The following is a 26,934-nucleotide window of genomic DNA, read 5'->3' on the forward strand; positions in this document are numbered from 1 at the left end:
TTATCTCAAGCCAAATTGAAAACAATCTGGCAGACTTAAAACAGGATGCTAGCAAGAATATTTGGTGACTATGAGTAAAAATGTAAGCATCAGTCTTCAGCAGTCTCCAACATTTTATAATGGCCGTTTAGAACTTCTGGGAGTGCATATATAGAGGCTAACTCCAAGTACCCTATAACAGCTCCCTATTGTCAGTAGAGCTTTTCAATAGAATGGTGAAATTTAGAATAATCCTTGTAAGTTTCACTGGAAACACAGGAACATGGGCTTCCTATCACAGACATCTAGATTAGGTGCCTAAATGTAGAATATATGAATTAGGTTTTTCTGTTTCATTAATTTGCCTTTTTTTTTTAATAAGGCAGTACAAAGAAGCAATCTTCTCATTGTTTCTTTACATAAGTAATCAGGGACACTAGGAAGCCTCCTACCCACATTTTTTGGCTGAGCTGTGTTTGTTTTCTAATCAAATTGCCTGGATGAAACATCTAAATTGATCCAGTACCTTTACTCTCTAAAAAAGAAAAAGGGTTTAGGGCCCCATGAGGATCATGTGACACAGTTTCATCTCTAGTCTTGCACAAGTGATCGGAGGAACCCCTCTGAGTGTTGCTCTCTCAATCATTACAGAACAAATGAGGAAATGAGCATCCCTTGATGGCCTTAGTGAAGAAGCTATGGGAGGGTCACATGTGAGCTTCAGAGGCATTGCTGGTGTGCAGAGTCTTTATGACAAAGCCTGAGATCTCTTCAGAAGTGTCACGTGAGAGCAGCCCAGCTTTTTCTGCTGGTTGTTTGGGGAATTTACCAACCAAATAGATGGCAAGGATGCTGACATTAAACATGCAGAGGAATGCTGAAAGTAGGGATTTCTACTTTAACTCCACGTATAAAGTGACAGTTCTTTATTAAGGCAAGCCTAATGGCTGTCCTATCATCTCACAGATCAGGAACACTCGCCCTCTGTGACCCACAAGATAAACCCAATTAGGAAACCACACAAGGCTTAGCAGTCTCAGAGCTGTGCACAGGTCAGTTTTGCTGCAGCAAGCAAATACAAAACTTGTATTTATTCTCCTGCTGGGGGGGAAGGCCTGGCTCTGTTTGAGGTGGCACACATCAGCTGACTAAACAACCCTTCTAACACGACCAACAAACACATTTGGGAGCAGCTTCATGCACATGCCATGGAAAGTCCATGAGCTTTCATGGAAATCACTGGACAGCACACAACAGCAGGAGCATGAGGAAACAAAGCACACGAGAAATGGCAAAAGTTTTCTCAGTGCCTGTGGTGTGCTGCACCTCCCAGTGTCCTTGTTCTAGCCATGAGGGAGTCTCAGGGTGGCAGAGGAAATGGGATATGCAGCACATAATCACTGGCCACACCACATGGGGAGATTTTGAATGATCAGCTCCTATGTCACGTGCAATTTTCCCAATCTGGAAATATGGCAAAGTACATTGTTCTAACACGCTTTGGAGCATTCAAAGTGCCTGCTGATTGTATTTTATTGTGCCCCTACAGAGAGGGAACTGCCAATCTGCATGGGGCATATTGTACCCAGCTAATTTTATAGGACACGTGGAAGAGGGGCACGTGTCCCTGCTGAATAAAATTTCAACTTAAATGTAACTCTCTGCTTGTTGTCTAGAGATGTGGAGTCACATTTAATTGGCTTGCATTGATCGTTTGAAACTGCTTATTAGTGTTAATGCAGTGTTTTGACAAAACTGTAGCCTTCACATAAATGGAAAGAGGTTGCTACTGGCAATTGTATTCAAATTTTCCATTTACCAATATATCAATTTATGAAAAGCACATCTATAATCTCCAAGATTTGCTGGGTTTTTTTGACTATATACAAAAGTGGAATCTCAACAAAATTAAAAGGTGGAGACTGACAGAAAAGCATTACTCTTTCTTCTATATGTAGCTCTTAATCTGTGTCCCAAGGAAATGCAAGTGGCTTTAAACAGGGGTAAGAGTAGTGCAGCACTACTGGAATGGAAGTCTGCACTATCCTTTACAGGTAGTTAAGCATTTACAAAGGTACTTTACAGGACCAAAGACAAATAAATTAGTTGCTCTATTTGCATAAGGGTTTTTTAAACCTGCTGATCGTTGTTAGTGCGGTGCTCAAGTAAAAATTGCCTTGCCAGTTTATGAAGGAATTAAATATTTTGCAAATAGCACCTGTCAAAGTGGGGTGAAAAAAATCCTGAGCACAAAACAAATTAAATAAGTACTGCTTGACTTGGACTTCCTTTGGTTTCAATCTCAAAACTTTGGATGAAGAAGAGAAACAAAACCTGACTGATCTGACGATTGCTGCTGGTTTATCTTAGGAAAAGCTGCAATAAACAGCTGAAACAAGCAGGGTTTGTTGACTGTTTCCAAGGGAAGGAACCACTCCCATGAAGGCACAAGCTTTGCTAGTGTTGTTCAGTAACTCCTTCATCATGCTGCATAGCAAAACCTTTATATTTAAGTCTTTGAGGTATATACAAGGGAAAAAAGACTTCTTTCCGCCTCGGTGGTCTGGTTAATAGCCAGTATCAGAGCTCTTATAATGGTAAACTCTGCTTCAAAGTAAACTTTCAATAGCTCTATTTTGACTTGATTAAATCTGTTCTATTTTTACAGCAGCCTTGCCTGCTGGGTCCAAATATATTGCACATTCACACCTGAAGATGCCCTTATCTTTTCTTGATCTCTTGTTCACACTTTTAATTTACAGCTTTTGAACTATTGAGTAGCAATACCCACGAAGTTGCTAGGTGGGCTGGGCTAAACTTTAGCTTGCCGTTTCATGTACGGAGTTAGACTTTTGCTGAAAAGGGCTTTTAAATTCCACACTGGAAAAGCCCATGATTTTTTGGGGGAGCATTATGATGTTTTCAGTCTTTAAAATAAAGGAGCAGAGTTTTCCCAAATTCTCTGTGGCATCTATGCAGCACCTGTGAATGGATGCAATTCTGCATTTCAGTGTTTGCTGTGCCACTAACTATATATGTCTACATAAAAAATTACATTTCTGGCTTTTATAAACTCATTCTTATCCAAAAAAAGTATGCATGTCTTAGCTGTAAAGCATTCAAATTCTGATCAGGCAATAGGTAATAAATATATATTCTCTGTTCTGAGATGTAGCCTAGGGCTTCTGTGTGCCATCATGCTTCCAAATGGAAAGTGTATTATGTCATTTTTGGCCATGTGGATAAATGAAAAGAATTTTCTGAGTTTAAGTCTTCAAACAATAGCTGAAGGGAAAAGGGAAGGAATATAGCCCACAAAATTCTACAGAAATTTCCCCCAAATGAGCCCAAACTGTTAATGTATGTATATAGTGTTTCCTCTGGTCATTTATTCCACTGACTAACTATACCCATTATTAGAAAGTCATGCATTATTTTTTGTTTGTGCTTATCTGGCTTTCAGCTCCTCATTGCTGCTTCATATTACATCTTTCTCTGCTATATTAAATATCCCATTAGTACCCAGCAGAAGTAACCCTGCAGGAAAGTTCTTATAACCTATAATCAAATTACCTTTTGAACTCTATTTTGAGAAAGTAGAGCAAGAAACTCACTAAAGATACTGTATTATTTTTTAGCATGTTCTCAGCATTTTTTCCTAGTTTTTAGCTTCCCTTTTCACTAATTTAAATTTATAGAAACTGTCAGGAAAGTAGGTCAACTATTCGTGAACCTGACTGTGTGTAAAGATAATCATTAAACTCTGTAATTGACTTAGCCAGAGGTTTGAGGCACTCTAGAGTGAAGCTCATTGGTCCAAAGCAGTAGAAAGATGTTGGACTTGTTTACATGTATCCCAAAATGTTATTTACCTGCTTGCCTCTGTTTGTTGCTCTTATGTTGGCCAGCTGATCATCCTGAAGTTTTGAGAGAAAACATCCATATAAAGAGCATTAAAAACTCTTAAATGCTATTACACTACAGAGCCTTCACAGGACATTTAAAGCCCAATTTTGTCCTTTCTTTTAAATTATGTGTCCTGCAATTTCTTGTTCCTCTTGATGTCCCTTGCTAAGGGACACCTTGGTTTTGCACCTTGGTTTTGTCCTTTGGTGATTTGATTTTGGCCAGCATGCCTGATCTATACCTTTGTAAGTATAGATAATTTCCAAGAATCTGATTTCATTTGAATTTCCAGTATGGCTCTTTCCTGCACTAGAGAATTAAAAATTACTGGTTGAACCTATCTGATTTTTTCACTACTCTGTCTTTCTTCCCCCTAGAATAGTATTGTTTACACTTTAGTTCTAAATACTGCATTGCTAGGGAACTGCCAGATTTCCTCAGGAGCTTTTTTTAGATCAGCATCCCAGAAGACTTCACCTATGAAACCTCTGATTTATGAGGTCTGCTTTTTGAAGCCTGCTATTTTTATTTTTTGTACTGCACCAACTTTTCAAGCCAAAACTTTCCCACAGCTGTATTTTGTCCAAACATGTCACAAGTTTCAGACCATTTGAGGGTTTGTTAAACCACATGCAGATGCTATAAAAAAGAAATAAAAATCACGTACATGCAATAAGCATGCAGGGAATAATGACTGCCTAAAGGTGGCAGCTTGTCAAAGGATTTTGTGGTATTTTTTATTTCATCTCATGAGAACATTAACAGGAGAGGAAAGCTTTCCCCAAAGGAAAAATTTGTGCATCAATGCAGCCAAGATGCAACTTTTTTAAAATGCATGCAGTAGCACACAGCTAAAACCATATGACCAAAATGGAAATCTTATGCCAAAAGAAACACCAAACTGATTTAAAGCAAAACAAAAGAAGTATTTCAAAAATTGTTGGAAAATTGCCTGCCTCACCTTGATTTTCCATAGCTTCTATGATCCAGCCATGAAGAAAACACCTGAAGAAAATCTTGTGACTGGCTTACTTTTAGTAAAAATTACCCAGACTTTTATCTTGCTTGATGGTGAAGGATTTGACCTGCAACACTTGTCAGTGAAAGGGATTCCATAGAACGAGAACCAGCAGATAGCTCAAAGCGTGACTGCTGTTGATTGCAGCAGTATTAAAATCTGGCTCTCTGATTTTAATAGCAGGTAGATGTTGCATGGATTCCCACCATGGGTTCAGATCACAGGTTGCAAATGTTTGCTTAAAAAAGTACAAATTTCCCACCTTGTTCTGTAAGGACACCAGCATACCTCCAGCTGTGCTCAGTGTGGATGGGCTCTATGCAGAAAGAACTCCTCCTCCTCTGGGTTTTTGGATTATATGCTCTAGCATTGGGATGCAACTATTTAAAGTAAAACTAATTCAGAACACAGTTATTGATTCATCTTTTATAGTAGAAAATTGAAAGGCTTTATAAATTTATAGAGAAATAGAGACCTAGAGGAAGACAACACTACTAGGCATTTGAATGATGCCTGCATAAAGCATGAGAAATGTAATAATTGTTGCTTCTCAGAATTCTACCCATCACTTCCTATTTATTTGTTTTAACATTTTGGGCAATTACAAAATCAGAAAACTAATACTTATTAATTATTAATTTATTATTAATAATAAATATTATTTATTATATCTGGTTTTCCTCAGAGACCTGATGATTAAAGCTGATGGCTAGAAATGTAGATAATCAAAACACATACATTAAGTTGTGTGAGATCAAGACCTTTAGATATAGACCACATCTTTTAAGCAAGCAATAAAGGCTAAAAACTGTATCAGCTTTTTGAAATCCCAGAGCATTTATACAAGTAAAATTCATTGCTAAATTGCTGCTTTCAGGCCACTGGAGATACAGTTCATTATCTGCAAGTTTTATTTCACTTTACTTCAACAGAATGCAGAAACTAGGCATTCATCTGCCTGAGCCCTCTGAAGACAATTTCAGAGCACACCTGTAGGACAAAAAAACTCCATACAGAACATAATGATGGCCCCTGCTGTTTCCTCTAATATGAGCGTGTGTCAGCACCAAGCAGTACTGATTGTGTTGCCTCCTTTCATGGCAGAGCCCAGCATTTAAGGCTTTTGAGCCAGGTGAGAAAAATTTCATTCAATGCTCTCATGCTTTACAGGAGTACACAAGGGAGCAAGGGTAGCAGAATGAGCTGTTTCTTTTAACGAATCTGCTTTCCTGAACAAAAAATAATCCCAGACTCAGCCAGAAAGGGAGCACAAAACACAGTGTGCCACTAAAATTCTAGATGCTCAAGCACTTGTCTAGAATTTTTATTATCCCTATCACAAAAATATTTCCTATAATTAACATAGAAATCATCCTGGGATAAAATACAAAGCTAGGCTACATGCATTCTTTGATGTTATCTTACTCTTCATTAGATTCTACTTTATAGTCTCAAAGATATTTGAAAATTCAAGAATATTGGAAATAAATACCATCAACGGGAAAAAAATTATTTTTATAGCGTTAGTCAGCCAGACACTTGGCAAAAGCATCAAATATTTTTACTTGAAATGTAAAACTGTTACTTAGTCATGCAAACCTGTAAACTTCAGCTATGTTTCAAAACAAAATAAGGAAACAAAATCAGAAAAAAAACCAAACCTGGACCATAGGTCATAGCTTCCTATGGTTTAACCATACATTCTGCATGGTTATGTTGAAAAGGTTTTCTCTACTTGTAATATCCCAGGGCTTTAGAACTGTATGCTTAATATTGAAATCAATTCTCATTCTAGTTCAAGCTGGTCACAGAAATATTGATTTTTTTTTCATGCACAATTTATTTGAAGGGAACGAAGCAAAGCTCACCTAAATAAAAAATCTTCTGCTAATTTAAGCTCCTTCATGGCAGGGTATCAGCCAAACCAGACATCTTTGCTAGCTCTTTCAAGGAATTTTCCTTTCATACTTCTCAAAATGTGCAATATTAGATACAGATAAATGTTATACTTATTTGCTGATTGCATCCAATGTGTATCTGTGTAAAAGAACAATCTAAATAGTACCCCAAACAATGAACTCAAAGCCCCGGTGAATTTAGGTCCTAAATGTTTACCAGCATTAGAAGAATGTTATGATACTGATCACTTGCAATTACCTAGGAATGACTGTGGGATTTCTGAATTTCACAGCTCCTTCTGCTGTCTCTGTTGGTTGGTTTGTTTGTTTGTTTGGGGGGTTTGGGGTTTTGTTTTTGTTTTTTTTTTCAGGCTGTTTTGGAAATACAAAACTAGAATTGTAAATTAAGGCATTATATAAAGGCACTGGATTGGAAACCATACCTACTTCCCAAAATATGGGTTCATGTTAGAGAATTTATTTTCTTCACAACAGTGCAGTGGATATGGATAGTCTTACATTTAATGTCCCAAATTCATTCTTCATTTCAGTGACTCCAACTTTTGTTAGTGTCTTCTTATATTACATATTTGCCCTCTAATGAGCCCTGCTTCCTCATACTGTAACTTTCATCCTCTTCCTCCTCACTTCTTTAGCCTTTTGGGAGATGTTATTGGGCTTTTTTTGGGTTTGGAGGTTTTTTTTTGGAGCGGGGGGAGCAGGGTGTTCACCTTTTTTTTGGGGGGGGAGGGGAGTGTTCACCTCAACATATGTTTGTCCCACATGTCTAGTTGTTCCTTTTCTTGATTTTAGGTTAAATATTTCCTCAATTCAGCTATTTCCTTAAAGGCAGCATTGTGGATTCACATGTAAAGGCATTGATGAGTAAGCAAAGTGTAAACAGTTCAGAAGGGTCCTGGTGTCCTCTGAGAATAATTTCTTAATCTGGGAGATAGCCCAAATGTACTGCCATTCTGCTACCACACATCAATTTCTCTCTGACTTCAAAGTTGACTTTGATAATTCTTTAACACAAAGGTTTCATAGCTGAGTTACTGAAAGACCTTCAGTTCTCAAAACTTTATGTACTATATCTCTTTAGAGTACATTTTATCAAAGTGGGACTTAATTGTCAATGTTTATGTCTGGTACCATCTCATGTTCAAATGTATAAATAAATTCCTAGTGAACATTTTATGAACTTTTCACTTTGGATATTCAGCTATTCATACTTGGGAGGTCTGCCTTTTCTTCTAGAATCTTAAGTGCTACAAAACAAAAAGTGCACTGCCCCAAATATGAAGGACAGAGGTAACTTGGAAAGAGCCATATTGAAAAATCAAAATACAGTTAATCTTGCATCTTTCAGTCATAGGCAGTTACTATAATGTTCCCAAATGGTATAATGATTTACTAAAGCCATTAACATCATACCTGTAATCATACAGTCATAAAAATACTGTTACAATCTTTAATCAGTTAAAAGACTGGAAATGGCTGGTTAGGAAGAGATATCATTAGCAAAGTTTATATGTTTGGTTGTTTTTAGAAATGTACTTTCAACATTTCAGTGGCAGCTTTGGGTCAGGCACGCTGGTGAGGTTTTATTTAATTTAGTCAAAACACCCAGTTGAAAGAAACAGCTGGAGAAAACTGGGGAATGAGGGAGGAAATGAGCAAGTTTGCTCTGACTGTGGCCTTCTTCCACAGCAGCTGTAGAAGGACAGCTGGGCAGGGTCACCAAAGCACCCAGTGGCTGAGGGTACTTTTGTAGGAGAGAGGAAAGTGTTTCAGTGAGCTCAGAGCTAAATTACTGCTGCTTGTACACCTAAATTACTGCTGCTTGTACACCATTGTCTTCAGGCAATATACTGTCCCATCCACAAAGAAAAGACAGGTAAGGGAAAAATGGTCATCCAGTAAGGTCTCCTCTTCTGTCTGCCTGTTTCTTGTGGAAAACTGAAACTCATTGTCTGTGTTGCCCTTGTAGCTGCAGCCTGAGACTTAGCAAGGGAGTTATGATCACCCTGCAACTGGGAGCTGCCACTAGAGGCAAATTTTGTACAATAGCTTAAAATAACTTGGCAGAACTGATTTCTGTTTTAAGGCTTTTGGTGGATATACATTTCCACTGAAGAAAAAGCCTTCCAGGTGAGAATATCTAGCTCAGTTTTTCCAACAGAGGAATATCTCTCCCCATTCTCCAATGCAAGTGTCAGTAATCCCAGCTCAGCTGCAGCTGTGCTGATTTAGAAAGGGTCTGGAGAAGGAAGTGAGAAGTCAGAAGGTCCTGCAGCAGAGGTGCCTGCACAGTTAGCCTGGCCCATTAGGTCAGGTGTCCCAGGCTCTTCAGGTTTTGAGAGGTAGACCCTATTAAATCTCTGTAATTGTGAAATGGGAAGAGTAATCTTTTCCAAAAAAGTAGTCCATTTTTACAGCACTGCTTGAGGCACAAGGGTATGAGATAGAGAGGCAGATAAAGGTACTGTAGTGCAGCTTAATGTTTGGAAAGAGCTGCTGTAAATGAGGTCTTTTCTATCCTTCTGAGCTTAGACATTCTTGTGCTTCTCTTAAGAGGTCCTTTAGTTTGCTTTGCTCTGAACTCAGGGAACCTGGATGTGGGTGTTAAATGAGGAATAAATCCTCTGAAGGTAAGAGTTGCCCTGTAAAATATGAACGTCTTATTCTCAGTTGTACTGTCTGCAAAGTACACTGACAGAGCTTTGAATGCAGTGTAAATTAAATATAATTAAGCCAATTATGTTCATTTTCACAGCTAAGTCTTGGATTGTGGGATTGATGGACATAATGAAGGATTTAGATTTTAAATGCTGTGTTCTGGAGCCTTATCTGTCCATTAGTTATTCACATAACTATAATACAAACCCTAGATTTTGGTCATCAAATGGCTGAGAAAACAAGAGGGTCATTTCTGGGGCTGTCATTTTTAAGTATGAACTGCTGTAATACATAATCTTCATGATGCAGGTGGCAACATGGGCCCAGTTTTACTTTCAGTGCTTCATCCTGCACTGTTTTGTTTTTCACTAGAAACACAGCAAAACAGCTGACAAGTTAATGAGCATTTTCAGCTGAAAATTTGCTTTGCCTTATGAGCAACTCTTAGTAATAAATGCACCATTGGCATAGCAATTGTCTTGTGGGGCTTCAATTTGATGCGTGACATAAAACATCTTTGAAAGCACTCCTAACTAAACCAAGGAAAATACCAGCATTAGGAAAGAGCAGAAGTATATCCATACAGTGAGCTCCATACTACTCACTACTTGGAGAAGCATGGCATCAGGCAGACTTTGGCTGAATCCATTTGCCTCATTTAGGCTAAAACTTAGAGATACAACTTTTCTCCTACCTCTACTGCATCTGCCTGAAGCTTATCAGTTGTAGCATTGAGCCAGTTTGGTGTACAGTGTTTGTTAACCTTCAAAGGAGAAGCTGCAGCCTGCAGATAAGTAAACCTTTTTTCTTCAAGCTGAAAAGGAATTCTAACTTATTTCCTTTGTAGCAGATTTACAGCTTAATATATTTTTATTTTAAATAATGAAAATTGCAATGATGATGCATGCAGCTATGATTTCTTTACTTTTGTGAAGTTCCTTCTACCTAGCACCTAAGGGGAACAATAGAAAAATGACTACAAGGTGCTGGAACTTCACTAGCAACTTATTTGAAAGTGTCTAATAAATCCAGTTATTTAAATCTTAGTTCAAAATTTGATTATGAGCACTTTGTCATAGACACATGAGGTGCTCTTCTGGGTGGCAAATGGCAATTATTTGGATTTAGTGAAACATTAATGTATTCTGATAATTTGTGGTTTGGTGTCACAATGTTTTTTGAATGTTTGTGGGGGGGGGTTTGTCCCCCACAGATATGACAATTAAGTTCCTTCAGTTTAGATACTCTTTAGACTGAATTTCAATTTTAGAACTCCTGTAAGTAGAAATAAAAGCAAATACTGACTATCCCAATGAAGTCCAATGTCTTCTCAAAGCTGTTTGAAAATGTGCAATTCTGATGATTTATTTCTTTGCTGTGTAAGGAATTAGTCTATCAAACCTATTGTTTTCTTGAAAAGAGCTCTTAAATGCCAACATGCCATAACTTTTTACATTTTAGTCAGGAGGGAAACACTTACTGACTTTCTAATACACAGCCACGTTTCTTCTAACAAGAAGCAAAAATGCATTCAACTAAGGTAGGCCAAAACTACTTTTCAAAACCTGGTCTCTCCTCCTTTTCCTGCTCTGCATTCCACAGTTCAGCAATGCATGTGTTTGTAACTCTAGCTTCTTGATTTAAATACAATTATACTGACAATGGGCCGGAAACTGCTGCTGCTCCTGTTTGTGATCTTATGAATGTGTAAGAAGTTTAGAAGAGGGAAATCTCAGTGGATTTTCCATAGAGCAAGTGTTTATTTGCAGCAAAATTAACTTTAATGAGTATCCTCGCTAAAGGTCCTTAAAAAAGAGGAAGGCTGAAAAGTGACAACTCCCACTGGGGCTGAGCTTCAGAAAATATGTGAGTGGTATGTACCACATTTGGGGGTTTTCCCTGTTTACTCTGAGGTAGAATATCTTCAACTTTTGTAGTGGGTCAGACTGCTTTTTAAAGAAGCAGTTTGCTTGATTTATTACGTTATTGGGTGAGAGGGTCTGTTCCAAACACGTGTATGCTTCTTACACTTCTCAAGTAATTATGACTAGATCAGGAGCAGAAAGCTACAGAGGAATCTATACAAGAAAGAAAATTCTTTCTTTATAATGTAAGTTCTCTCTCACCCTGCACTGAAGAGGTAAAGCTTTTATTTTGCTTTCCATTGAAAGAGTATTTCACTTTTTATTAATTTCTTGGTTCAGTTTCTTCTATTGTATCACCTTAGAAGAGTTTTCAGCTGAGACATTAGCCCTAGAGTATGTAGGAGTTAGATTAACTCTTAAGCAGTTGTTTGAAGCAAGTCTGATCTTAACTAATATGCTTAAAAGCTAGTCCCCACCTTATAAAAGAAATATTTTATGTCTAATCCTTTTGATCCATATTTGCCTGTACATTGCCTATTACTGGTGCTGTTTGTTACAGTAGATGTCAAAGTATTTCTTGAGGTTTCCATAGACAACAACCTTTTTGTAAACCCCTCTCTGTTCTGTATTCTTTTATACCAGAAATCAGGAGGCTGGCGGTTCATAATGCCTATTTTGTAGACAACTTTGCCATAGCAACAATGTGGACTTAGATTTTGACTGTGATAAAGGTTTTTCTATTTTTCTAAATTCACCATTTTGTGGCTGTGTTCTTGTATGCACATGTTTCCTTAGTCAGAGAAGCTCTTTTCCTTCAGTACCTGACATAACTGCTCGCAGGTTACCAGTGCTTTCTGACTCATTGGTATCCTGACCAGCTGGGTTTTTTTGAAAAAAAGAAAAAAAACTTAAAAGTCTGAAATTCTTTGAGTCCACATAAAATTTAACTCCTCTCTCAAGTTCATCTCAAGTGTCCAACTTGTTTTGAAGCATGTGTTGCTGTGCTGCTAAATGTTTAGCCTTCACATCATAAAACAGATTTTAACTTGGGATTGTTTATGTAATGGGGAATACCATGATCTACTGGTGACAGTAAAATCAAGGGCCAGATAGGAATGTTTCAAAGTGTTCAAGTAAGACAAAAATCTGTGAAAAAACTTTTCCTCATAAAGAATACATTTTTGAACACTCCTCTTTGTTCTTTCAGATTGCTTTCCTTAGCATTAGTCTTGAAGAGTGGTTAGTGTGTAAAAGTACTGACACGCTGATATTGGAAATAAATTACATTGTGCATTTTTCTATATTTCAATGAGTGTCTGGATTGCTACAAAGGGACTGTATTTATAAATTTCACTTCCCCTTAGTTGAAAAACCTCCAGTTTTTATCTAAACTACAGAAAACATTTGGTTTCAAACAGATTAGACTAAATAAAACTGTGTTTCTCAGACCTCTTGCAGGACTGAAATTTTAGGAAGAGAAAAAAAAAAGAGAGGGAAGAATGATTGGGCTATTGATGACAGCTCTTGGGACCTGGCTGTGTTTTGTGCAGCAGCAGCAGCAGCAGCAGCAGCTTTGCTTGGGGCAGAGCCGTGTCCATGCACACAGCCCAGCTTTTGCCTGCCACAGAGCACATCCCAGCCTGCAAGGCAGCGCTGAGTGTGATCCTGGAAACTTTCGTGTGCCTGTGTGCCAGAGAGGGGGAGAGAGGGAGAGCAGAGACGAGTAGGGAGGAAGGCAGGGAGAGAAAGGAACTCTCCTGACACACTGCTGAGGGCTCTCAGAGGCAGGCTGTGCGTGCAGCTCTCTGGCTGGTGTGCACTTGGAAGGACAGCATTCACTGACTTTAGCCATTGAATCCCTGAAGGACAGATATGACACCCAACTGCTGCTTCTACATGCTCTTGCTTATTGGCACCAAGGGTAAGTGCCCCTGGCTTCCTTTCTTGTTTTGAACGTTGCAAAGCAGAGAGCTGATAAACTTCAGGAGCGGATTTCTTTTAAAAACCGTGGTATCTCGTGTTATTTTCCATTTCTTCATGTCAATTATTTTTCAATAGAATCGAAGTGTAATGCAGTCTCTCAAGGTTACTAGCTACATGTCAGGATCAGATGTTTTTTGCACTTAATGCCTTGAGTGTTACTATTAATAGTTATGAGCTGAAATCTTAGAATGAGAGAGAGCTTAAAGATTGCATAAATACTTGCTGTAAATATTTATTGAAGGTACCTGCAGAACGGACTTTACTCAGATGCCATGAAATCCGCATTTTAGACTCAGTTCAGTAGTTTGAAGTGATACTGTGCAAGTGCTACTAGAATAGGTAATTCTCAGAGAGCAGAATGTGTTCAGGTAATGGGAATTTTTAGCATGATAGGCAGTATAACATGCAAGAGGGAGACTGAATTCAATTTTAGTTTTCCTTCAGATGCAAATCACTTCAGTGTGATGAGAGTTACACAAGACACACTGCTTACTTTAGCTGTGTTTTCTTCATTTCATTTGAGTACTCTGTTTGGAAGTGCTTCTTATGACTTGGTAAAGCTGTCCCTTTGAAGCTGCTGGTGCTGATCTATATGCTGAAAGTTCCTAATGATTATCATTTTCTTTAGTTGTAATTTTTATTGCGCAATGCCGATACTAAAATAGTATTTCATTAATTGCATAGATGAAAATAGCTGCTCTTTATAATATGAACAGTTTTGTTAAAATAATAGGAGCAAAAGGTCGAATTCTGTAATCTTCTTTTGTATTGTGCAACAGCTTGTTCTCCTTCCTGTTTTTAAATGAAATAACTTTGGGTTCACGTGTTCATAGGATGGTGCTTAAGATAAGATTTGTAAGGGGTATTGCCCCCACTAGGAGTTTGGGAAATAGAGCTCCATACACAGCTATTTTTCTAGTTGCAAAACTCTGTTAAATCAGTGGAAAAACTCTAAGCAATTCCTCTATGGTTTAGAGGAATACATAATTGCAAGCTGCATGCATGAAAAAACCAGTGATATTTGGAATTTGGAATTAAGTATTTGGAATAAAGAAAGCAACAATAGTGACATAGTATCAAACCTGTGAGCAAGGTCTGGTTTCATATGCACCTGCATTTTCTGTGAGCTATCATTCAATATTTAAAGTAGTACTTCCAGTTATGCAGAATAAAGGCTAAGTGTTTTCAACAAATTTAGCCTTTCACATTACTGTTTTCTATGCCAAAACATTAAACAGAAAATATGTGCCAATTGTTGCTATAATTTCTGCTGTTAAATTCATCTCTGCTATGGAGTTTATTAAACATACTGGAATATATTAAAGCATACTGCAAAATAGGATAGCAAGTGAGGACTGTAAATTACTACAAACCTACTAATTATGATGACCATTACCTTTTTAGGTTTATACATCATATATAGTGTATTACAATAAAACCACATGGCTCATCTAGGTTTGTTAAAGTGAGGATTGAATTCATAGATTTAAGCAAATCCATGCCCAGAATCTCTGGCACCTGTTAGTGCTCTGTTTTGCACCAAAATTAGCTCCTGTTACTGTCACATCTCCTCACTGTGCACAGTTACAGCTTCACTGCCTTTAAGAGTTTTAGTCAACAATGCAAATTATAACCACACCTACAAGCTGACTGATTTCATCTGCTCAATAGACATCAGCTCTGCTCAAGCCTTTAGGCTAGCTGCTATTAAACATTCCTGGAGTAAGGATAGCTGTCCTTAGAAATTGGATTTATTTTTTCTTTTTCTGTGGATGGATGCAAGTTCAGCTGCATTTTGTCATGGAGGTTTTTACGTTTGGTGCTGGTATATTTTTTTTTAATTTCTACAAAGTCACGTATCCTTCTAATTATCTTAAAAGTAAAATAAGGAGTATATATTGTACAAAAGCTGCTAGTTTGATTTACTTGGATCCATTCAAGCTGTGTCCCTTTAGTTTTCCATTCAACAGCTGAAGTTCAATCATTGTTTTTACTCTCTTCCTTGAGATTCTTCATTAAATTTTTTATTTTATGTATGAAAAACCTTTCCCTCCAAAATCTAAATAATCAAATTAATTCAAGCTATCAAGCTTTGTACGTACTGGCAACCACCTGAGTATCTTCCCAAGTGGAATACACTGTCCCAGGCAGAGCTTTCTATGAAAACAAAGCAGCATCTCTATCATGTTTTTTGTCCACACAACAGCAGTGGTTATAACATGGAGATAAGTAAATTCAGACTCCAGCTATGGAGTGGCTCTGGATGTGTAGCCAGGATGAACTTCTGCCTGGGTGGGTCACCCCCCTTGCAAAGCTAGCAGGTCACTTCAGGTGTGTGGCTGGCATTGCTCTGGCTGCTGCTACATCTTAGCAAATACTCAGCTGTAAGTGCTGCACCCTCTGGAGCACACGTTTGTGCCCCTAGAGTGCCTTTGATTTTCTTTCTGGGGACAAAGGCTATTTTATCCTCCTGGACCTTGGCTAAGTGACAGGATCTCAAACAATTCATTTATCAATCATTAAGCAAAACAGAGGAGCATTCGTATTGAAAGTGAGTTCCAAAAGGGATTTGGCAGGCTCCTTGTGAAAAACAATTACAACTCTTAAAATTTTAACCCTTCATGCTCTGTGCCTCTACCTGATGCTTCCAATCCTATTTCTGTTTGTACCTCCAGCTCCTTTAGCCTCCTCCTTCTGTTCTTTCCTCATATTTTTTCCATCCTTTACCCTCACTTTAAAATGCCAAGGAAAACTTTCTTTAAACTATCTGAATCTCATTACTTGTTCTGGTACTTCATGCAGGTGACAGCTGTTTTCAAGGCCAAGATCTTTTATACCAAATGCTTTCTGTCAAATGTGGGAAAGAGACATTCCTGAATCCTTCAGAAAATTGCAAGTTTATGATTGTGCTCCTGTTTACATAGTTTGTAACATATTTTAAGATTCCTTCCAGATTTGTAAATAGGAAAGTGAAATTACTTCAGCCTTTGCACAAGCTGAAATAATCATTTTGTAATAATAATATTTGGTTATTTCTTTCATTTAACTTGGGCATTAATCTCTCTGGCTTTCCTGTAGTTAGAAGAACAGTGTGCATCTTGTGAATCTACATGTGCATAACAGTATATTTACAGAAAACTGGGGATTCAAGCTGCATTTCCTGAGGAAAATTTACTCTAGTATCAGTTAGAGGGTAGTGAAAAATCTACACAATGGTAAAATGAAGCTCTGAAAGTTAGATCCTGCAGCTGCTGCTTGGGCAAGAATGTTTTCACCTCTTTGTTAACAGCCCCAGGAGCTACCCAAGTTGAAAACTTGAGTGTTTAAAACTTGAGTTACTCTCTTGAGTGAGAGCAACTCTACCAGACTTGAACCATTTGCTCTGAAATTTTATGTGCAGTCTGTGGACCTTGAGCAAGAAGACAAGCAAAACTTTACTGCATTTTTTTCTGAGGAATATGAGGAATCATTATTTTGCCTACAGAGATGAATTTGGATAATCTTGTATTGAGCAAAGCATTTTCTTAAACTGTACTTTTGAAGTATCCCTGTACAATATCACTGTGCTGAGAGACAATCCTCTGATGAGCCATCCCACTAGAGCTGATGAGGCTGCTCAAGCCTGGTTGCAGAAAAGTAAAAATAACCTTTTCTAATAGATGTTACTTGCTGCTAGAGACCAGTGTGACACTCAGAGGATCTGTCACCAGCCATCTCAGCATGAGTTTTCTCTTGAGTGCCATGACTTTGAAGCCATCAAATCAGACTTTGAAATGGCTGGTGCAAGGCTGGGAGGCACAGGAAGCTGAGAGGATCAGGAACTCATAATTGTGTGTCTGTAAAACAGAGAAGGTGACAATGTATTGGTAAGGACTGGAAAAGGACAATGAAAGCAGGGACAAAAGGGACAGGTAGATGGGACAATGGAATAGAGAATTGAGGGGAAAGGCTGATGCTGCTTAGAAAGGGAAAATGGAAATCAGGAGGACTATTAATCCAGGAGAATAGAGACTGAGGAAAGGGATGTGAGAGAGGGAGCCATCAGGGAACAGAAAGTTAATTAAAGGAGAAGGACAGGGAGTTCTGAGAGAAGGGAGTGAGCATCTGAAGAATGAAGTCAGAGGATGGTGAGATCAGAACTAGGATTCTGTATGGAAAGAAGGGGATGAGATGATGGGAAGCAGACAAAAAATGATGGGAGTGAAGCAGCTGGGTTGAGCCTGAGCAGAAAAAGAAGCTGTGCTTGGTGGGGTGAGCTCTGTATTACAAAGTCAGAATGAAGCCCAAGATTGTCCTGTGACTGACTTCTTTCAAAATATCTCCTCCTGAGTAGCACTTCTGCTCAGAGGCTGGTAATCACTCTACCCTCTCAAAAAACAAAGGTCTGGAGAGCTAAAGGATCTGAACTAGTGATGCAGCGTGCTGTCCTATTATAAAATGCTGGAGGGAAACTGATTTCCTCTTCTAATAGTAAATGTTACATATGTCAGAGAAAGTTATTAATTTTGTAAACTCAGTGCTTAGGAATTTAGGCAAGAGACACAATCTTAATTTGTGCTGTGTTCCCATACTGAATTTTCTTCATGTTATAACTGCACAAAAACACATGCTTTGTGTCGTGCATTAAAAGGATGAATCAAAAATTATGGTAAATTATGCTGCCTGTGTGATCCCTCCTTCATTTGCTGTAGAAGATTAAGATAAAATGTGGATGAGGCTGGGGATTACAAAATGAAGGCCATTTCATGAAAGCAACTGAACTCTGCTGTGGAAAACTTTTCCTGTTTTTTGCTCTAAAAGCCTTACAATTGGATAATAATTATATAGCAGATTTTCTGGGGTTTTTGGTTTGATCATTCTGATGTGGCAGCATTCATTGCATGGCTGCCACTGACATCTGTAAAAGCTGTGCTCTAAGTACTCTGTGAAACTGACTGATTCAGAAAGTAAAAACCTCAAATTAGCAGAAACCTTTGCCATACGTATGTTAATGTCTCAGCTCCCCATCTGAGCAGTAATATCATATTCTAAATTGTAATCTAAGAAATCTCTGAAGACTTAAAAATGGGAAGTCTAATTATTGTAGCAGTATAAGGAACTAATTGGGAATTTAATATTTTAGCTTCAAAGTGGTTAAACTGTAGACTAAAGAGCATGATGCCAGTAAGACACTAGAAAACTAATCAAAGCATAGATAAAATGCCTTTAGTAATATATGGAGGTGTTATCAGAAATGTATGAAATATAAGGATGTGGCACATACAGTGACTGTGGATAAGCAAAGAAGTACTGCAGAGTCTTGTGCTCACTGCCTGCTTTGTCTCCCCCAGTGCTCATGGGGGATCCAGCATGCAGCTGATGGTGTGACAGGGCAAGACAAATACACCAGGAAGAGAGACTGATGGGAAAACAAGGGTTTGAACGAGTCTAAGGAGCCACCAGCTGTGGCCTGATGGGGAGATCCAGGCTGAATTCATGTCCTGGTGTGAGGGTGAGCTGGCAGTGGGAGGAAGAGCCCAGCAGCAGTGACTCTGATCCTGGGGGATCTGTGCATGGGAGATGACTTAGTGAGCTTATCCAGAGAGGATGTTAAATCACCCAGTCCCTGTAGCACAGCTCATTGTGCTCCACCCAGCTGCTCTCTATCAATCCTAAGGCTTTATTTGGTCACAATGGTTTATCTCAGTCAAGTCAGTGCTTCCTCCAGAGAAGGGCAAGTGTCAATATGGCACTGGGAGTGGGAGAGGCTGTGCAGTCACTGGGGCTCAAAGGCATGCACAAGTCTGTCAAAGCAGGTGAACATTACCTCTTTCTCCTCTGTTCTGCAGAAGAAATAACTGGCTTGACCTGGGAGAAGAGACTTTCCCATCACAGACCTGATTGTCAGTGTTATGCTCAACATAGGGAAAAAGGGATAGTGCTTGGGAGGGTAGAAGTGGTATTTTTAAACATAGAAATATATTTTTGCCCTGTTTTTTTAGTTTTGTTTTGTTTTTAATAGATAGGAATAGGTCAGCTCTTCTTTGGAGTAGGCTAAGAGCAGAATCCATTAATGAAACTGCCCACATCATAGTTAAGCCAAAATTTGTGTGTATGGGGAAGAAAATCATTAAATTATTGAATTTAAAAGCCACATGATTGAATACCTTGATTAGTCTGGAGTACTTAATAGCAATACAGTTGACAAAGATAATCTACATTTTTAGAAGTTTTATTCAAGAAGGCCCATCTACTGTAAAAATATGCTTCTTGACCTCATTTTTTTTGACTCAAATTCCATGTAAAACATGTGAATCAACTGTTATGTAGTCTTACCTAGAAATTATAGACACTGGTTTTCAGACAGGAATTCTTTTCTAGTAATCAAGTAACACTGCAAACATGCATTTATAAATCCTGCTTTTTCTTCAGTATGGATTCTCAGCACCATGCACAAAGAGTACAGCCACTTTCTACTTTTTCCAAAAACATATCAGAAACAGGTATTAAATAGCTGGTTTTTCTACACCCCTAAGACTTAGATATCATATGAGGTCTTTCTTTTTCTTAAAATGGTTTAGCAAAAATAAAACACCTTGTATATCTTTCTGTTCTGTCACTATTTGGTTAAATTTTCATTTTTTCTTTTAAAATCTTTCATTTTTATATGCATTGCTTTCACACTATCATTAACTAGATTGGTTTCTTGGTTTCTAGATTGGCTCCACAGAGCACAGAGCACTCCACTGCTGGCAATGAGAAAACAGTGTCAGGAGCAGACACCATCCTCTTTTAGGTTAGATGAAGTGGCATGAAATGAAGAGAAGCAGGAACTATAGACTGTGTGAAGGTTAAATCCACAGCAATCCACACAAAAATATTGCTTAGCCAAAGTGCATCCAAAACACACATTCAGAGCCACACTTCTGAGTGCTGTTTCTTGTTATATTTTCTAATTTGGATATACAAACTTCCAAATATGTGCTGCTAATGTGACATTTCTTCATGTACATTAATAAATGCATAAAATCTACAAGTTATAATTTAAAGATCTATTGTTCTCAATCTGCATGCACATGTTGATACAACCTGCAGAAGAAGAAACAAGTCAGATGTCTCTGGTCATGGGGTCCAGCAGCTGGATGACATGATCTCAGAGGCTTTTTCCAACCTAAACAAGTCCCCAGGTCTGTGGTTTAACCAGCTAACATTATTCACTTCACAGAGGTCAGAAATCCTATTAACTTGAGATAATTTCTGTTTTATGCACATAACTGGAGTGTCACAACTTTTAGTGGTGAGTTATGTGTACTCATAGTGGAATACAGTTGAGATTGGAAAACTTGTCATATTTAAATCAAAGCAAAGATTAATGAGTCAGAATCCAACAATAATGCATTTATTTAAGCACATTCTGCAAATTGATTTTTACAAAATAGGTCTGAGAGGTCTTAGAAAACAGATTTTCTAAAATATTTAACTTCAAAACAGAACAAAGGGTTCCATATTTTATAATATCTAAGGACGGTGGAATCTCGTAGGGCACAGGGCAGAACCACCTCCCAAATCTGAACTTGTAGTTCTATATTCTATTTAAATTCTTAATAGTTATAAATGGTTCTTAGTAACAAAGGTATATGAATTAATAAAGTATATCAGACAGTCCTGTCTCCAGCTGACCAAGAAATAATGTATTTTCATTGTTACAAGATTAATCTTGAGTGTGCTTCAGAGCTTCACTTCAAATTATGCTGGCTTAGTTCCATTGTAAGAACTATTATTGCAATCCTTTTAGTCTTTACTAAAGCCACAATAAAGGGAGAAAAAAAAGAAAAAGAGGGAAAAAAAACCCAGATTATGTTTTATATTTCAAATACAGCATTAGGGCTCCCAGACTTTTTCTCTGTCTGGAGTCTTAGAAAAAGCATAACTGAGATTATTTTTTAAAGACTTACTTGGGATTGTGCTTCTTGGGAGAAGAGGAAAAATAGTGGAATCTGAAATTGTGGCTGATGTCCAGCTTGCTTAGCTCTAGTGCCTCTGTAGCAAAATAAGAGGCTAGAGAGCAAAAGACAAAGATAATAGAATCTCCTGCTGCCACCCTTCAGGTTCTTTCCCTCAGACTGTTTGGGCTGGCTGTTCTCAAAGCTATTTTTCTATCATCAGCACTGCAAGATGCTCATTCTACCATGTTGTTGGGGTTTTGTGGGGTTTTTTCCCCATCACAAAAACATACCAAAGTTGGAATAAATTGCATAACCTAGCTATAACCGCTGTTTTGGGGTGGGGGTGAGAGTGTAAATACTTCACAGGAAAAAAATGGAAGGCAGGTTTGCCCTTTTTGACAGAAGAAAAGTTAGGCAATTGGTTATGATCTTTTAGATTGTTTCTGCCTTGAGGACAATTAATGATACCCAGGTAATTCTTTTCTGTTCTGTTTTTTTGCAAAATATTGTGTTCCTACAATCTGAATATCAGCAAGTAATTTCCATGTTCATTGCCTCTCTAGTTTCATTCCCCTTTCTCATTGCAGCTTTCTCTTAAGGCTTTGCTACAAGTACATTCTGTCTGATCTGCTGGATTTCTTTTTGCTTCCATGCATGAATGCGCATGTACACAAACTTCCTCCTGTATATGACATTGTGTCATGAAGTCACTTAAATCTGCCTTTTGTTTATGGAAACTTAAGAGAAATATTACAAATGTCTGTTGTTTGTAATTTAAATAATTTAGTTTTCACTAGTCAGTGTTTCACTTTTGCTTACTTTATGCATGGCTGACTGGATTAACTCGCTGAAAGCAGCAAGTCAGAAATGAATTTCCTTATAGTAATCTCTACCTACTGTCCTTATGTATTGAAATTCAGAATTATCTAGATGAGGTGAATGACTGTTGCTTGAGGACACTAGTTTATTGATAAATATATGTCCTTAATTTTTTTGGCTAAAGTATATTTTCAATTATTGGATTGCTCAGATTTTAAACAATAAAGAACATTCACTAGCATACTACTATGTTATAAGATACAAAAATAATTGTAATATACCTGGCAAATACTGCAGTAGAAGAAACCTCTTACCCTAGGATTACAAAACTTCAGCAATGCCATTCCAGATATGAAACTTCAGCGGTCTTATTTAATTTTTTTTTTATTACATGTGTTTAAATTGTTACCTTATAAATGCTGCTTTTCAAATGAGAGGGAAAAAATTACTTACAACAAACTTCTTTTCTCTTTGGAGCTCAAAGAACCAGGCCAAACACACTCAATAGTGGTTGTGAGAAAGAATTAACTCCTGGGAGAGCAGTTTCCTTTATTTTGATGGCTAACCCTTCCCTTTCCAGGCCTTCCAGGTGGGATGGTACTGACTAGTGCAGTGTATTTAACACATTTGGATTGGTGCCTTCATTTCTACTCAATACCAAACACCATTTGAACAAAACCCCGGTGTTTCACATAGCCAGCTTTCAACTTGATATTGTCCTGCTGTGAAAAAGAAATTAGTGAAATTGAGGAGTAACACTGAGGCCAAAAACACAGGGGCAAAGGAAAGCTTACCTTGATGTATTTTCTAGTGGAAAATCATGTCAGAATATGGAGCTAGAACTTTTTTCTAAACAGAAATAAGAGTCAGATATCATTTAAATTCTGTTTATTTGGGGAGAGAAAGAAGAGGGGAAGAGGAGCCATAAAAAGGTTTGGCCCTGTTCATTAATTTGTGTCTTTGTTGTGTCTTTGTTGTGTCTTATTATGCTGAACTCTCATCCTCTGGGAAAGCCCTACAAAATTTGAGGGTTTGGATTGAACTTATTTTACTTCATATTGAGGCTTTTAGAGGTATTATCTCTTTCAGTTCTTTATGCACTTATTCTAAATTCTGTGCAATCAGAACAAAACAACAAATTAATAAAAGGTATAAAAGTCAAATGCTGTGGCAATGTGCCATGTCACCAGTCTGAGTTGTTCTACTGGCAGTTTCCTGCCCTGGAGTGGATTTATCTGGCAGCTAGACAGAAAGGATCTTCCAACCCTATAACTGCATTAATTAGACTGAATTATCTGTGGCATAACTGATAACTTGTGATGTTGTTGTGAGATTGGAGGTGATATTTTCAAAAAAGATAGCACAAATTTTCTGGTTTGGAAAATGCCTCTGAAATTAAAGCATTGTGTGATCCACAGCAAGGTATGAAGGTACTTTATGAAATTAAAACCCAGGATAATTACCAGATTGGTGTGCAAGAGTCATTATATATGCATCACTTTTGCTGAAATCCATTTCACTATATTGTGTTTCATGGAAGCAAATATAAACTTGGTTGTGCAGTTCAAGTACTACATATTCCTAGAGTGACATCTAATGCAGTTTGCTAAAGATAAATGTAATGCAGTAAAACTGAAAATGCATTTCTGGTTGCAAAGGTAATAGCTAAATATTCAAAACAATTTCTAGTGTTTTATAGATTAATCTGTCATACTGAATAAATGACACTGTGTCACTTGCACCCAATCAAACCTAGAATTAAAAACACAATGCATATGCACTAAATACATACATTTAGAAAATGTTATGGACTTCAGGGCTGGACAACTACCAAAGCAGAGGCACAAATTACAGAAAAGGCAGTGCAGTGATAACAGTTTGATTATGCTTCTCTCAGTGCCCTGTACATATATTCAAATCCTTTAAGCCACAGACACTTTGTCTCAAGGATTAATGCCAAAGAATCTATTGCCACTGGACCAAGGTCTGTTTTGGTATAGAAATTTTGCCCAGGGTGTTACCCCAAGTGTGTGTACATTAACAGCACTAAAGTACAAGTGTATGAACTCTGTTTTGTTCTTGTATGAATCTGGAATCTATTTTCAATATGCTATTTATGGAAAGTTTAAATTTTAGTTTTATTAACATTTAATAATATGAGAATCCTGTTACATTTTGCCAGATATCACTAGAAAGCTTTTCCTAAAAGAAAATTTTAGGAGAACTTTTATAAAATTACATGATGGAAAAAAAGCACTCTCACTGATAAATTCATAGAATGTTAAATGAAATTATGCAGAAGTTAATTTTTATTTCTATCGTTAAACATGATGGATTAACTTCATCCTTGTCTTGGTCATATATTACTCAAAAATCCCATGTTTAGTGGGAAAAAGCTGAAAATTCTGAACAAAACCAGGAAAATTAATCTAAGAATTAACTCCATCTCTTCATTCACTTCTTCATATTGTTGTAATGGTCAATTCAGACAACAAATTATTTTTTAAAAATATCTTTTTAAGTTGTCTCTTCTTTTCTGTCATTTGGTAATTCAAATACATCTGATCAAAGCTGGTCACTCACTAGTCACTTCTATTCTTTGTTAATAATTAATTAAACATTTTGTAAGGTTAAATAATTCATGGTTGTAAACTTTTATAACCTTGTTCTGATGATTCATCTTTACAAATGAAGATAATAGGCCTATGAGACCTGTTATATGTTATGTTAAAGGTTTTTCAAAACCATTTCACATGCCCTTAATATACCATTCAGCAGAACAGGATATTTTTTAGTCAACTGTCAGCTTGAAGTATTCAAGCTAGCACAAAAATTACAGGTGAAATTGATTTTAACTTCAATATTTTCTGAGTAGATTCTGTTTTATTAGAACAAAACATTCTGTCTCAAAGCAAGAATGTTTTCACTCTTCTGTTTCTCCAGCCCATCTCCCACTGTGTCTAGAAGTACAACAACTAGAAAAAGTTATGTAAGAGTGTAAAAGTGCCACTGGTTTTGCATGAGTGCATTTGAAGAACTTGGGCCCTTATAGGTAAAATAATTTTCCATCAGAAAAATACAGGGTGGATTCTTCAGGACCATAATCACTCCTCAGTTCTTGGCATCTAAGGAGCCTTTTTAAAAAGCAATTTGATTTCCTCAACCCTTTTGAAGTGCTAACTCACTTAAAGTGAGGAAAAACAAATTAGCTTAATTGGCTGATGGAACTCATGAGTCATTTTGGATTCATGACATTGGAGTTCATGTTATTCAAATTCTTGAAAATACAAAAATATTTTCCTGGTATTATGATATGCCTTTATTTGAAGCTATGTGTGGCACAGTTGAGATTGGTGTGACTAGTGGGTACCAAGCAATGAGTAATGCCTTTGGATGGTTTCAGTGCTCATGGCTCAGTCCCATCAGCCCAGAACTGTTCCCTTTATGGAGTCATCCTCGCTTCTTTTACGGAACCTCCAAGTGTTAAGTCTGTGTTCTTATAGTGCACGTGTGCCTTATTTGGTTTCTCAAACAGCACTTGTGACCCAATCACTGTATTTCAAAGAATGCACAAAACTAGCAAGCCTAATTAATCAATTCAGTTGGAAGCCAAGCCATGTTGTCCTGGGAACATCTTGTTCTTGGCTTTCCCAAATGCGTTCCTTCTTTCGATTTCATTTTATGACTGTTTAAAGAGGGGCTGTCATGTTCTTTCCCCAGTGATTCTGCATCCATGCTACAGAATTAAAAGGCTTATCTTATTTACTAGATGACAACCCAACTCATGCTTATTCCTTTAGCAAAGGAAAGCAGAGTTAACTCAGTTAGGTCTTTAAAGACAAGCAGGGAAAATTATCCACCTTCTTCCTTACCGCACGCGTCTTATAGCAATAAGCATCTCAAAGCAGGCAGTCCGGACAAGCTTAAAAAGTGCACAACAGAAATTCTTCTTTTCTTTTTGAAAATTTGAGATTAATTTGTGGTATTTCAGGGGACCCTAAATACACAACAGTCAGAAATATTTAATTTGCAGTATCACGAACATGCTGCTAAGTAGAACATTTTTCTGTATTGAGACAAGAGTCAGAAAGAATTGTTTTTGCCATTTTGCCATTTGTACTGATACCAGTTCACTTATTTTTTTCCTCTTTTTCTTGAAACATCGCAAATATTTTAATATTTATTCTTAACATTATGAAAAGAAATTTTCTGGTACAGAATAGCTGCAATGTCTGCAATTATCTCTATGTCACAGGAAGCAGAAGATGATTTTCTCTACGAGGTATATAAAGAAGAGGCCTCTTTACTTGGTATCTGTAAAAACAAACCTTCTGATAAGAAAGTCTGTCATGGGTTTATCACTTTTCATCTTCTTTCAGCTGTTAAAAAAAAAGAACAAACAAGATACAAGAAGAGTGGTTCAATTTTTTCACAGTGGAAAATCAATCAAATGTAGAAAAGCCAACAACCACATCACAAAGATGGAGTGATAGATCATTATCTTGTCATGGTGAACTCCAATGTCAGTAAAGTCTGTATTTGCAAAACAATAACCATAATTTTTAATTGCTGTTGTTGCATTGCTATCTTTATCCATTTTCCTCACATAAAAGACCGAAATTTAATTTCCTCAATCTGAAAGATAATTGTTGGAATATTATCTAGCATTTTACAACAGTTTTTACTGTCTTATCTTCTGTCTACCTTCGTCAGCTTTACCAAATATTTCCCCAGAGAACCGGGGGCTTTTCCAGACATAAATCTCCTGCAATCAGCAGAGTCCAAACTTCTGTCTTTTTTTGCATAAACAAAGTGATGTTAACAAGTCAGTGGACAAAGACCAGTGCTTTCACTGATTTTAT

General features: G+C 37.4%; 1 protein-coding gene across 2 annotated transcripts in view; it reads left to right on the top strand.

Moving 5' to 3' along the window:
• Positions 1–12,888: 12,888 nt before the first annotated feature.
• RXFP1 (relaxin family peptide receptor 1) overlaps positions 12,889–26,934 on the top strand; it is a 46,632-nt gene continuing 32,586 nt past the window's right edge. For both annotated transcript variants that reach the window (XM_054632993.2, XM_077177244.1), the window contains exon 1: positions 12,889–13,266. In XM_054632993.2, the coding sequence (XP_054488968.2) occupies positions 13,218–13,266 (49 nt within the window). In that variant the 5' untranslated portion in view covers positions 12,889–13,217. The remainder of the gene's footprint in view (positions 13,267–26,934) is intronic.

Source organism: Agelaius phoeniceus, chromosome 4 (genome assembly GCF_051311805.1).
Source record: "Agelaius phoeniceus isolate bAgePho1 chromosome 4, bAgePho1.hap1, whole genome shotgun sequence".
In the NCBI taxonomy this organism is placed as follows: domain Eukaryota; kingdom Metazoa; phylum Chordata; class Aves; order Passeriformes; family Icteridae; genus Agelaius; species Agelaius phoeniceus.